The sequence below is a fragment of the Lipophrys pholis genome (genome assembly GCF_963383615.2).
Source record: "Lipophrys pholis genome assembly, chromosome: 12".
Taxonomy (NCBI): domain Eukaryota; kingdom Metazoa; phylum Chordata; class Actinopteri; order Blenniiformes; family Blenniidae; genus Lipophrys; species Lipophrys pholis.
This window is the reverse complement of record NC_137641.1, coordinates 22,128,584-22,141,695: the sequence shown is the minus strand read 5'-3', so window position 1 is coordinate 22,141,695 and position 13,112 is coordinate 22,128,584. Positions and strand designations below refer to the sequence as shown.

General features: G+C 39.7%; 1 protein-coding gene across 2 annotated transcripts in view; it reads right to left on the bottom strand.

The window, feature by feature from the left end:
• Positions 1-380: 380 nt before the first annotated feature.
• ccbe1 (collagen and calcium binding EGF domains 1) overlaps positions 381-13,112 on the bottom strand; it is a 42,859-nt gene continuing 30,127 nt past the window's right edge. Inside the window, exons 5-11 of one of the 2 annotated variants that reach the window (XM_080476408.1) lie at positions 11,839-11,976; positions 9,368-9,474; positions 7,187-7,295; positions 6,484-6,623; positions 4,331-4,366; positions 1,319-1,354; positions 381-911 (exon numbers count right to left, since the gene is read on the bottom strand). In XM_080476408.1, coding sequence (XP_080332534.1) covers positions 645-911; positions 1,319-1,354; positions 4,331-4,366; positions 6,484-6,623; positions 7,187-7,295; positions 9,368-9,474; positions 11,839-11,976 — 833 coding nt within the window. In that variant the 3' untranslated portion in view covers positions 381-644. Of the gene's footprint in view, positions 912-1,318; positions 1,355-4,330; positions 4,367-6,483; positions 6,624-7,186; positions 7,296-9,367; positions 9,478-11,838; positions 11,977-13,112 lie in introns of both variants that reach the window. The other variant, XM_080476407.1, reaches the window with a different exon arrangement.

Sequence of the window (13,112 nt, the reverse complement as noted above, 5' to 3'; positions counted from 1 at the left end):
ACCTACACTTCATATTTTTTTGAGATACAGTAAAATAGTCAATTAAATTCAGTTAAATCCTTCTTAGTTGTAGCCTTACTGATCACAGTTGCTCATCAGTTGGTGTGATGATATCTGTGATTATGTGGAAAAGTGTAAGAAGCGTTTTCTTCTAATCACTGCCTTGCTGGCATGGCAAATAAAAAGCACTGTGGAGTGGTGTGTTATTGATTGTGTGCAAGTCAGAGCATCATGTTTAATCAGTCTAATCCCACATGCATGCTGCTCTAATTTTCCAATTTCATGTTAATTTATTCATGGTTTAGATACTGAGTGGATGATTTCGCCATACAGTCAATACTGAAAAGAAGATGATGATGCCGTGAAGTAATGAGAGAAAACAGCTTTCCCAAGAGACTTGTTTAATGCTGTGAAGGAGCAATATGTGTCTGGAAATATACAATTAAACGGGCCATCAGCACAATCCGCTCATTCTTGTGAAAAGTTGCAACACACAATCTGGAATATCGTATAAAAATAAACATCTGTGATCGAACGGCATACATTACATTCCTTTTAAAACAGTTAAATAAAGAGGCATACCACTTTAATATTTACACCTGACAAAGTATTTAAAACACCCTTTCTGATTCCCTCCAGTCTGTTCAGTCCGCTCTGTCTTGCACTGGTTTCTTCTTCCTGTTCCTCTTTGACCCTCCGCCTGTTCGAAGTGGAGGCCCCTTATAATCCTCACCTGAGCCCGTGTCCACGCCGTCCTGGCTTTCCCTCCAGCTGTCGGGGGCCGAGGGGAAGTCTTCCTCTGGAGGGTGTAAGTGTACGGGCCGACCGTACACTTTGCTCTGCAGGTCAGCGATGTCGTTACGGAGATCTGCCATCAGCAGGAGCAGGAAATCGAAGGAGCCTGGCGGGCCCTGGAGGCCAGGAACAAAAAAACGGATTTATTTTGAGCATCAAGAAGAATTACTATGTTTAAAATATCCTGGAAATGATGACATGGCTTCAGCACTTCTGTATTTATTCAGATGGGTTTACAGTTGCTCATCCAGCTGATCAGGACTCTGTCCAACTGCTCACTGAGCTTTTTGCCATGATTTGTTAATGTTAACACCGTCAGTGTTTACTCAAGAAAACGATCCTTATTCTGTACAAGATACTATTTAGCTTGAGTATGATACTATTATTAATAGTGTCATTTAATGTCCAGAGTCCACAGGGATCTATTGTTTTTTCTAACCTTGCTTTAGTTTACCTTCATAGTGCTGGATAATGGCAACAGGTTAAAACAGTGCAGCATCAGTATAGATAGTTTTAGTCTTACTGGTGGTCCAGCAGGGCCGGGAGCTCCTCGATCCCCCTGAGGCAAGAAAAACAAATATTTAGTTAAGATGAATTACAGCAGGCAGAACAAAAGCATGAGAAAACGTCATCATTTTCTGCTTAGCAAACTTGTGTCGGAGCTTTAAGAGGGAAAAGAACAGCGTTCAGGATGAGAGTAATCACGAATACCTCAAGGATTAAAAAGTAAATTGAAAGACTTATTATTTTCTCCCTCCAGGGCACTTGTTTTAGGTTAGGATCTTTAGCCTTTCAATACAACTATTTTTTTTTTCCACTTCACTATGTTTAGTTTTTTGTGTGATGACTGTGCAGGAATCTGACTAAATGAAAATAATTTGTGAACATTCCAATTTAAAATTCAACATAACTGCCTGTGATACTATAATTAGTTGTAGAAATAAATACACACCTAAGCAGAGATGATGGAAACGTGCCTTGACTTGTATCCTTCTGTTATTATGAAAATAGATCAATATGCAAATTTCAAAATCTGGTAAAAATGTGAGGATTGAAAGACTCCATTACAATAAAATGATGATTCAAAGTAAAGTTGATATTGAAATTGAAGAATATTTGAAAATTAAATAATGGATAATTAGATAATTAGATAATTTCAGATATTACTTTATTAGTCCAGGTGTTGTGGCTGTGAAGGAGGATGGCGTGCAAAAGAGCAGGGACAAATAAAAGAAGATTCATGAGAATATATATCCAATAAAAGATATGAGTACCCGATAATGATAGGACACAATATTAGATACTATGCACAAAAAATAGGATCCAGCATACATTATATATGATAGTATTTACCAAATGTAAAGTAATGGATATAAAAAATATATATTACAATCAAACTTATGAACAATATATAATTAATATATACACAATACAAAGAATTCCTCCGAGATTATTAAGTAATTCTATTCTATTCAATTCTATATGGGATAGTAGGCATACGAATGCATGGAGTCTTGCTGCTTGTCATATATGAATGTAATGTGAGGCTTTACAGAGTCAAGCTAACTCTTGCCATTGAATATGCAATTTATCATAAAATAACAATTAAATACCTGCTATCGTGTTAAAGGCTGTAGCTCATGGATAGGTGTCTCAAACTTGACCTTTTCTTGACAAAATTCTGTCACTATAAACAAATGTCTAAATTATGGACGAGTACAACTACTTGAATCTTGCGTGTGATGCTGCGCACTTCAGCTTGACGGTGGCGCGTGATGGCAGCAGCCTGTTGATTACAATCCAGTTGCAGACACGCATTGATCCAACTACTGCGGTTGTTTGCCAGGCTCAGGGTCACACTGGGGCTGTGAGTGTTTTGGCAGATGGTTTGGATTTGTTACTCGGAGAGACAGATTACCATCACCCTTCAATCTATCCACACAAACATCCCAGCTGTACTCAAAGAATAGCAAGGTACCGTGTCAATAAGGCAGATGCACCTAAGTCGTTCCATACGTTGGGCTCACAGGCTAAGCAAACACCGGTGTAAAAGATCAAAGAGCCGATGTAAAATAAGAGTATTTCATATCTCAAGCTTCCAAATTTATTAGACATATTCTTTTAATTTCCATTCCCATTGGGTTTGATAATGTCTGAAAGTTCGCTGCACATCATCGACCTGAACCACGTCAGCTGTTTGCTTTCAATCCAAATTGATTCTGACTTCCTCCCAGAGTAGAAGCCTTCAAGTTCACATTAGAAGAAAGGAAGCCTTACCTCACTGGCTGCACCACCGACCTGCTGCACAGGCGGGGGTCAAAGCAAAGATCGACAGGGAGTTCATGTTTACTTTCAGTAGGCTTTTGCTTTGTAGCTAACCTCTGAAAAAATACTCCTCAAACAATGTTGATACTTTTGTTTTACTTGAAGGCCTCAAATCAGCAGTTCACCAACTTGTTCTTTGAGGTCAAAAGTGGACACTCCATCTGAAAGTGAGCGGCCCCGCTGCACTCAGATGAGTCCAAAATGACCGTCTGGGCTGTTTTTGTCTTGACTGTAGATGCCCTTCTAAATAACTGTCTGTCGAAATCATAAACACCAAGAAGGGAAATATATCCAAAAAGCGAAAAATGAAAACCATAACCAGTGTGGAATTTGCATTGTGCCTTCGAAATTTGAAATGTGACCATCCTCCCTTTCAACACTCTGCTTGAGGCTTTTCAGGGAGGCAAACCAGAGAGAAAAACTTTCCAGCTGCCCCCTTTGAGAAACTGCTACCACCTACCATCAACCAATGTTAAGGCACTCTTCAAAGAATAAGCCGTGTGATTTTCCATATAACTGTCATAGCCTAGAGGGATGGGAGTTTTCATAATGATGTTTGGGAAAACGTTGCCTCTTCATATTCCAGTTGTTGAGGAGGAGCTGGCTCCGTGTTGATCACTCATGATGAACTGAGCCGACCTCAGTCAAAACAAACTGTAATCCTCTGATATAATGTGTAATCCCAAGATGCTGCCAGCTTTCAATCACTCAAACCAAAACACGGCTACGAATGCACCAAATAACACGGCCCCTCTTGAGTTGATAGTCCATCAAAACTGTGTGAACTGTTACTCAGTTCAGTCCAGTTTAGCTTCCTGAACTTGTAGCAGCTTGTGGTTGGGTAATCCGTTTTTTCCATACTTAGGCAAGCCCTTCCTGTGCAGCACCAGGCTGAGTTTTAGCAAGTTCTCTGGCACCTGGTTTGTGCTTTCCCCACGCACTGATCTATGGATTTCAAAAGAAGTTGCTGCGAATTTTTTTTATTTTTTTTCGGCAAGTCTATTAACTTGGTACTTTTTGCCTTTTTGTGCCAGCTTGAATTTGTTTCCTTTTAAGTAGGATGCAATGTGCCAAGAGTAAAACCCCTCCTGCTGCCGGAGGGGAAATTTGGTGGACTCTTGTCAAGAGTTATTGCCTCTTACAGGAAAGGCTCCATTTAAAAAGAAACAGAAGAGACAATGCTGGGAGATGAATTGTGATTCGACCTCACCTTTAAGCCATCCTTTCCTGGTGCACCGGTAGGCCCCTGTAAATGAAAAACTACAATTCACACATGTTCAGTTTTGAAAGATTTGATTCACTTTCCTTTCATGCTACAAATATATTGACAAGCAGGAAAGAGACAGATTAACTGTAACGCTACAACCCAGCCAGACACACATTTTTAATTCAGTGCTTTCAGTAGAAAAAAATAGTTCTTTCAACTCTAAATACAAAACAAGTGATTATCATTGTGCTCCAACCAGAAAGATGAACAAAGATTATCGGTGTGAACGCCTGCAGGCCATTTCTGAGTGATTTCGGAACAACGGCAGCGAGTGCTTTGATCTCTTTCTGGGGATAATCATCTTCATCCAGTGTGAAAACTTTTTGGAGGGAGTAATTCTAATATTTATATCAGTGCAAAGCATCTGACTCACACATTCATACGAACTTTCAACATGTTGTAAAAGTTGTGAAACCCATGTGACCTGATGGCAAAACCACCACTGAGCTGAGGATTTAATGAGAACTCACTGGAATAAATGTTTCACCTCGTTATGAGTAAAAAAGTGTGAAATCAAACTTTCTTAATCATCACATGCAGGTAGATACTGTACGTCCTGGCATTAAGGTCGACAACGTGAAATTAGAGGAGCTGCGGCATTAAACCAGATTTAATGCCTGATGTGAGGCAAACTGTGTGCAGCCTGGCTTCACTTTTTAATATACCTTCATTTAATGTGTTTGGTCCAGTTTACTGATGGAAGTAGCTTTTACATTTATAAATGTACCCCCCAAAACCGAGTGGTAAAGTGGTGAGCACTTCTGCCTCACGGTGAGAATATCTCCAGTACGAGTCTGTTAAGGGGCCTTTTGCTGTGGAGTTTACGTTTGGTCTCCATGCTTGCGTAGGTTTTGTATCAGTACTCAGTACTACACTTTAGTAGGGCTACGTTTTTCAGGGTAATTCGTGACTCTAAACTGCCACAAGATGCAAGGGTGACGGTGGTCCATGTGTTTGTTGTGTGATTGAAGTCCAGGATGTCTCGTGCTTCTGCAAGTCATCAGCTGGGATCGGATCCAGCACCCTGAAACACTGAAATGGAAAAATGGTAGAAAATGGCTTGATGGATGGATGGAGGATATGTGGAGTAGATTAAGGGTATTAAACCCACCCCTACCTCCAGTATACAGTACTTCCCACCTCCCTCTATCGCATCGCAGCCTGCTCCTAACCTTAGCCAGGAATGAAATGGTATATCTGGCTACATCAGGATTACCCTTGTGTCCAAATGGTCCTAAAAAGCTGAAAGCTAAAATGTTGATACCGGAAAAGGTCCTCAAGAGGTAACAAAAACATGTACACACACGTACACACAAAAGCAATGTATCATTTTCTACTGTACAAACATTGTCCCTGACATCTTGGTTCGGCTTACAGCAGCTTGTGATATGAGTGACTGCAGGTGTTGATGGTCATGAGAGCTCTAAAAAGTGGAAATATGACTTGACGGCCAACATCCTGCACATTCTTGATTCGGATCCGACGTCTTAACATTGAGAAGGTTCACACTCGCAGGCGAGACTGAGCACTACACAAAAACACCAGCCAGCCAAAGAAAACATCTAAAGCTGTAAATGGATTGAGTCCTCTCTGTTGTTTTTGCCATGGCCATGTGTCATCGTTTTTTCACCTTGCAGACTTGTGGGTCTTTAAGAGGGTGCGTGACAGGATATATTTTGTGTTTCTCTTGGGGCCTCAGTCACGATGCAAGATTGCTAAATTACCTGAATGATTTCAGTGAGCGAAAGCCAGAACTCCATGAAATCTGCAACACTGAATAAAGCATAAGAGAGAACAGCCAAGTTTTTTTTGTTTTTTTTCTGTTTTTCATTTAGCCAAGCAGAAAAAAAAGCAATCGAGGAGCCGAACCAAAAGAAAATTTTGCCAGAGATGGCGACACTGTGTAGGTCACAGTCAGGACACACATATTCAGAAGAACATGATGAATCAGCAAAACAAAGGTCATACACAAGAAACATGAGGAACTGGAGCTGTTGAGGAAATTCATCCGGAATTAACAAGTTTGTCCAAAGTCTGTACTGTCAAAAGACAGATTTGATTGTACACATTGATAATACAAGAGATATATGACTGACCACAGGTCCCCGAGGGCCCCGTTTGATGTGATACAGGTCTGGCGTGGGTCCAATTGGGCCCATCAAGCCTCTTGGACCAGGTGGGCCAGGGGGTCCCAGCATTCCCGTAAATCCTGGAGGGCCCTCTGGTCCTGGATCTCCTACAATCAAGCAGACTGGTATTAGCTGAGTAAAGATCACTGCAGGAATGACAGAAAGACAAAAAGCAGAATACAGGAGGACTTTGCATGCCTGATTAAAAACCTCGGTTAGCGGGGTTGGAGGCTCGAGAGATGCTTCTCAGTCAGGTAGGTCTTCTATACTGGCCTTGAATGAAATATGTCCAATCTGATTGGATAATTGGAAAGCTTGTACTTGAAGATGATTCTGTTTTTCCACATTATGACTCCTCCTGATTTGTTAAAATTTTTTTACATGAATCTTTGAGGTACAAATTTGTGGTTTGCAGTAAAATGCCAAAGCAATAATGGACATTTGTTACAGATGAAGAGATTTTTCTTCCAGTGCTTTAATTTGAGGAACAAATATTCGTAGTCACAACTTTTCTTGTAGTTGTCAAATAGCATCATACTGACATGCCTAATATGTTCTGCTAAAGTTTCAGCATGGTGGCTAACAGCTATGTCAGCAGCTTGATAAGGCTGTAGTTTGATGTTTTATACATAACATAAACATGGTATAACATATTTTTGATAAGTATTACCTGGTGGTCCAGGGGAACCTGGAGGGCCTTGTAAAAATAATGGAGGTGCCAGGATTTTATCATGTGTCATCTGCTCAGGGACGTCAGCACTGTTGGACAACAACGCCATCTTCAACAAAAGAAGAAGAATAAAAAGCCTGAATGAACAGGCTTGAACAAATCAAGTGAAAATACTGCAAAAAAATAAAAATACCCCAGCATGAATAATTCATTCTTACTTTCATTTGGAGATGTCAGACTGCACAATTTATTATTTTGGTTCAGAAATTGATTGTAGACACAAAGATTCAGAAAGGTACGCATTGTCAAGCAGGACGGGAAAATTACACACCGGTCGGCCAGCATCAAGTGAAATTATGCAAAAATGTTGTACCCTAGCAAAGATGAAAACTGATCCTTTATCTGCGCCACAGTACGAGCTGTAAGCAGGCCAGATTGAAGTCCAGGCTACCCCTGTGCATTATTCAACATGAGCAGGAGAACTCCTGCTCTGCATGCTAAGTGGCATCCTTGGGAAGAAGTTATCTTTGATCTTCTGTAAAACATCATGTGGTTCTGGAAATCCCCGTGGGGAACTGCTCGCCGCTGCAAGGGCCAGCATTACGGTGAGATGTTGAAGCGTATGTCTGCGCGAACACACACATGCATGCACAAACCCTACAAGGCTGTAGTTCACCTGCTGATCAGTCACAATTATGCAGGACTTCAGCCTGTGACCTTGGAAACAGGTGTTTTATCTTAAGAGGTTCCTCATTTCAACCTCTAACCTTGCTGTAACACGATCATATGAGAATAGGCTTTTCTCATGCACAGTAGATCTTTTCTTCCATCTTCTATACCGTTGTTTGCAACACCGCAGGTTGTGTGGGGAAAGCATGCAATCCCCAGTTGGCTATGAGTAAAGGAGAAATACACGCTGGAAGGGTTAGCAGTCCATCACATTGCGAACACAGAGAGATTAACAATCACATTCACACCTCCACTCTATTATAGTGTCACCATTCAACCTTGAATGTATGTTTAAAGACCGTGGGTAGACTGTTCACCCACATGCACAAACCTGCCGTGGAGGTAGTTTGTGCTCATCTGTCGAGAAAACAGTATTTTAATTTGGCTTTTAATATACATATAAAGTATGTGCAGTAGAGTAGAGTAGAGAGGAACACCTGGACCACACAGCTGGAACTAATGCCTCATTGTTAGAGTGACACATGTTGAGTGCCAATGTTGACAGACTGTAAAGATAGGCTCAGATGCCTCCAATTACAGAGAGGGAAATGTGAGTTCTGCACGGACTGACCACTATTATACACATATGAATACAGGAATTACCTTGGAGAACATACTTATTTATTGTTAGAGAACACAGTGCTATACTGTATCTCAAAACAGTGGCGGAACTCTGTAAGCTGTTTCCAAAATATTGTATGTCGGTAATGAAGTCTTTGGAGAGCAATCCAGTGCAATGATTAGTATTGTCATCACATGGAAAGTAACTTTCTGGTTACATCTGTTTGCTGATGATGCCTTTTTATGTAGACTTTGCATGATCTTTCTGTGTTTTTATATCTATGCATGTCCTTGGACTGAAGTTACAAACGTACGCAGAAGAACTCATTGGAAATAAAGCATGACCTCTTCTGGAAGTATTTCTATCCAGATGAAATAAAATGGCATTTTTGATATGTTGCACTCTGTAGAAGAGAAACACCCTTTTGTATTTCTGTCAATGCTATTCTTCTTGGTGCTGCCGAACATTTGTTTTGACAGTTTATTAGACGATTCATCACAGCACTCGTCCCTTAAATAGACAAAAAAAACCATTACAGCATTGTCCTAAAACAGACTGGTGTCCTCCCGTCCAACTCAACTAACATATTAATGTTGTCGTTTATATATATGACATAATCATGAATAAAACTTGAATGAAATAAAATAGTCTAATTTAAAAAAAAAAAAATCAATTATAAATAATTTTATTAATACTTGAAGATTGCAACAGATGTCTAAATTTGACCCTTTTGGTCAATAGGTGCATATTATCTACATATCATTTACCAAAAGATATATGTCTGTTTTCGTTTTTCATCTCATTACTTCTGTCTGTTTGTGTTCTTGCAATATCACCACGAGGCTTTACTGTGGAGGCGTCTCCTTTCTCCTTCTGTCAATTATCTTTACCTTCTGTTTAAGCTGCAGGACGGACATCTTGATCTGGTGGAAATCATCACATGTGGCTGAGCAAGTTCCAGCATTCATGACATTATCAGACTTCTCAAAGAGATGCACTGCTGGAAAACAGTGGAAAACAAATATTTATGCCACATGAAGTTTGAGAAAAAAAATGTCAGCAACAACAAAAAACAATCATCACTTATTTAATGGGTCTGTTCATACTAGAAAAGGTTTTCAGGGATGTTTGTCTGAATGAAATTTAAAAAAGAATAAAAAATCCTGTAAAAACAAAATTCCCATTACGATCATGCCACATTAAAGCAGTCTCATTGTACAGAACATTGTAATATAAAAACAGGGGTGTGATTATTAGCGATCAAAATGACTTTTTTAGAACAAAGTAAGCTGATAGACTGTTTAGTGAATGAGTGAGTTAAATAAAGAGGGCAAATTCTGGACAGCCATTGTTCACAAAGCTTTTTTATGACCTAATTCAGTAGATGGAAGGGAAGCTGGTTCTCAATAAGCAAACGGTTCTGGAAAAGTGCAAATTCCCACTACTTTCTGATTCACAAGTCAATTTCGTAACATATGACATATATTCATAGTTTGACGTCCCCTTTTATCCTCAAACCCCACCTTCAATCAATTTGATGTAAAGAAAATAAACAGAATTGTTTCTAAAGACATTCAATATGTCAAAAATCGAATTCTGGAACGATTTGAAAAGACTGTGATGCATGTCATTAAACAAATTTGGATTGTTGTCATTTTCTGAGAGGGCGGGCTTATCACAACAAGAGGTGAAAGATCAGCTTTGGCTGAGCTGCTCCTAAAACTACCACAACATAAAAGGAGTCAGTGGATCTCACGGCCATGATGACATCTGCAACACCTGCTACGGCTTAGAGCCGGCTGACTCGCTGGCCCTTCCTCGCACAACACGAGCCAAATGACTCAGTCATCTTCGTGTGAAATGTCAGATGAGAGGTGGAGTTATTTTGTTTACATCCGAGTTGGCAAAAGTACTCATGTGCTTTATTTAAGTAGAAGTAAAAGTGTAAAAGTAGAGGTTATGAATTGTGCAAAGAGTAAAAAATTTAAACTTGACATTGGTTTCTAACTTTAATGATAACGTCTTTTTTAAGGCAGCTTGTTCTGGTTGGGGTAGGTGGGGGCCCTTAAATGCACATCAGCAAACACATGATAATGATAATGAAATTGTATGATAATTTGAAGTGAAAAACTGTATCATTGAACAAAAGTAATGACATGAACAATATCTTTTGAAGGAAATGAAGATGCCCGCTTTCAACAATCATTCAGGTGACCTAATCAGAAATTTGTCAACTTTTCCATCTTCATTATCAACAAGTGTTTTATTCTGTCACGAGAACTCTCAAGCGTCATTTCTACAGGCTGAGGGAATGAAAGAAGTGATGGAACTAGTTTTAAGAAAGCAACAGATAGGAAAATATATGCAAATGAAAGTGAAAAGTCATGAGCAAAATAAATATTAAAGTTTTGATCCTACAAATACAGATACCTGAGAAAACTCATGAACAAATACATTGTCACATGCCACCTCTGCAGTACACAAATAACTTGTTGAATATCTCCTCTGCCAGTCTTCACCCTCCCCTTCTGCAAAAGACACGGTTGTCGACAGCTTAATATTCTAAGTCATCACTGTGTGTGGATGTTGTAATTATGGCAGCTTACTTAGCCACGGGCCCATTTTCAACTGTGGTTGACATTTGCTGCACTTTGACTTTGACATGCATGCTTGTTTCCATGCAGAGGACACTGGTGACGTTCGCATGGCCCGCTGATTTATTTAAAGCTCAACACTTATTTGTTTGTAATCTTTAATAAAAATAAAATCCATGACTAATATGCATGTTTCACACAATCCCTTTTATACAAAAAACAAACATGAAACGCAAAAATTAGATTGATATGAGAGTTTAAATATAAAGCCTCACCCACGCATGGATGTAATGGATGAAAATGTCTGGGCCCTCCTTCCCCCAATGTTACACAGCAGGACGTCAAGCAGGAGCACAGTGATATGCATCACAGTTTCTCACTCTGCGGCCTCCACTGAAATGTTATCGTGGGCAATGGAAGATAAACTCATGGGAGGAAGTAGCAAATCTACAGCCTCTCACTGCTTCACTGGAAACTGAATCTGGGGCTTTTTTAATCGCCGTCACCGTTTATGTTTTCCTCAAATGCATTCGGCAAATCAGAGAAGACCTGGAGTCAGAGGGCGAGCGATGTGTTTGGTGAGACAGAACTATTCTGACGTCCACAAGGGGAAGAGATGTCTAATGACTACCAGGTGTCTGTGTTTGCAGCGCTCCCTCCTCTTTTTTCACTCTCACACACACCGAAATGTGCCGACACCAGCTCCACACCACTGTCACATGCACCCTTGAAGAAAAAGAAAATGTCAGTAAAAATACTGTTCTCACCTCTCTCCCCCTTGGTACATGTTTTCCCATCTTCTTCCAGGAAATAGCCTTTCTCACACTCACACCTGTAGCTCCCCGCGGAGTTGACGCAGACCTGAGAGCAGGTAGTTATATTCCTGTCTGCACATTCGTCTATGTCTGTACGTTGCAGTGAGAGAAAGGAGACAGCAACCAAACAAAACGTCATTCGAGATCGCTCGGATGTCATTAGCACGTATACACACACTTACTCCCTTTACAGTGCATGGAATATGGGATTTAAATTGGTTTTAAACACAAACTGAGGTATTTTCGTGTTTAAATGAGCATGATTAGTCAGCTGAAGGATTAAACATTCACCACCTTGTTAGTCGACACCGGAAATATTAGTTGATTAAACCAATTACTGCTTTATTTATGTACAAAGAGAAGCTGTCATGTAACACCTGCCACTATTCTGGGCTACAGAGCCGTCACACAGCAGTACTCCCCTCCTCGCAGCGGTGCTTGAGTTCAGTGCAGACATAAAACAGCATCGTACCATCATGGTTTGTCAGCGCATTCATTCAGAAAATCAAAATAAACTAGAATGACATTGTTGCTCCACTGAAGGCACAGCCACGTTCGAGACATTTACAGTAGATAGTAACTTACAATGAACAGCTGCTGCTGACAAGGGATATCATTGCTAATCTTGAGAATTAATTTCCACTTAACGTTGTTGAAGGTAAATTCTTTTAAAAGATAACAGGAAATGCAGAACCAAAATACAGGGTGCTAAATACTGTTTTATGAGAAAATTACTTTGTACATGAGACAAACACTTTTCAAACCTATTGAACTTATCCAGACGCACACTCTGAATAAGCTTAAGAGATTCATATTGATTGTTATTTTTCACACAGATTTGACAGTTTTGCATTGTAATGCACGATTGTCCAATGTGAATTAAAGGCTAACACCTGTGGGTATTAGCATATGGAAGAACAAAAAATCTGGATTCATACTCTATTGGATGTGATAAACATATTTGCATTTTTTATTAATTTCACTTTTATATCTAGAGTAATTTATCAAAACTTTGATTTTTTTCAAATACAGAAATGCTTCAAAAGCTAAAATTCAACTCTCTATCCATAGATTCATTGTTTGAGCCCATTTTGACAAGAGCTTACCAGCTCACCACTGTTTAATTATTATGTTCATGTTCATGCACATGTTTTTCAGTATTTTTTCTTTGTTGTTGCCAACAAATTGAGATCAGATTCTCTCATTTTTTCCTACTGTCAAATGGC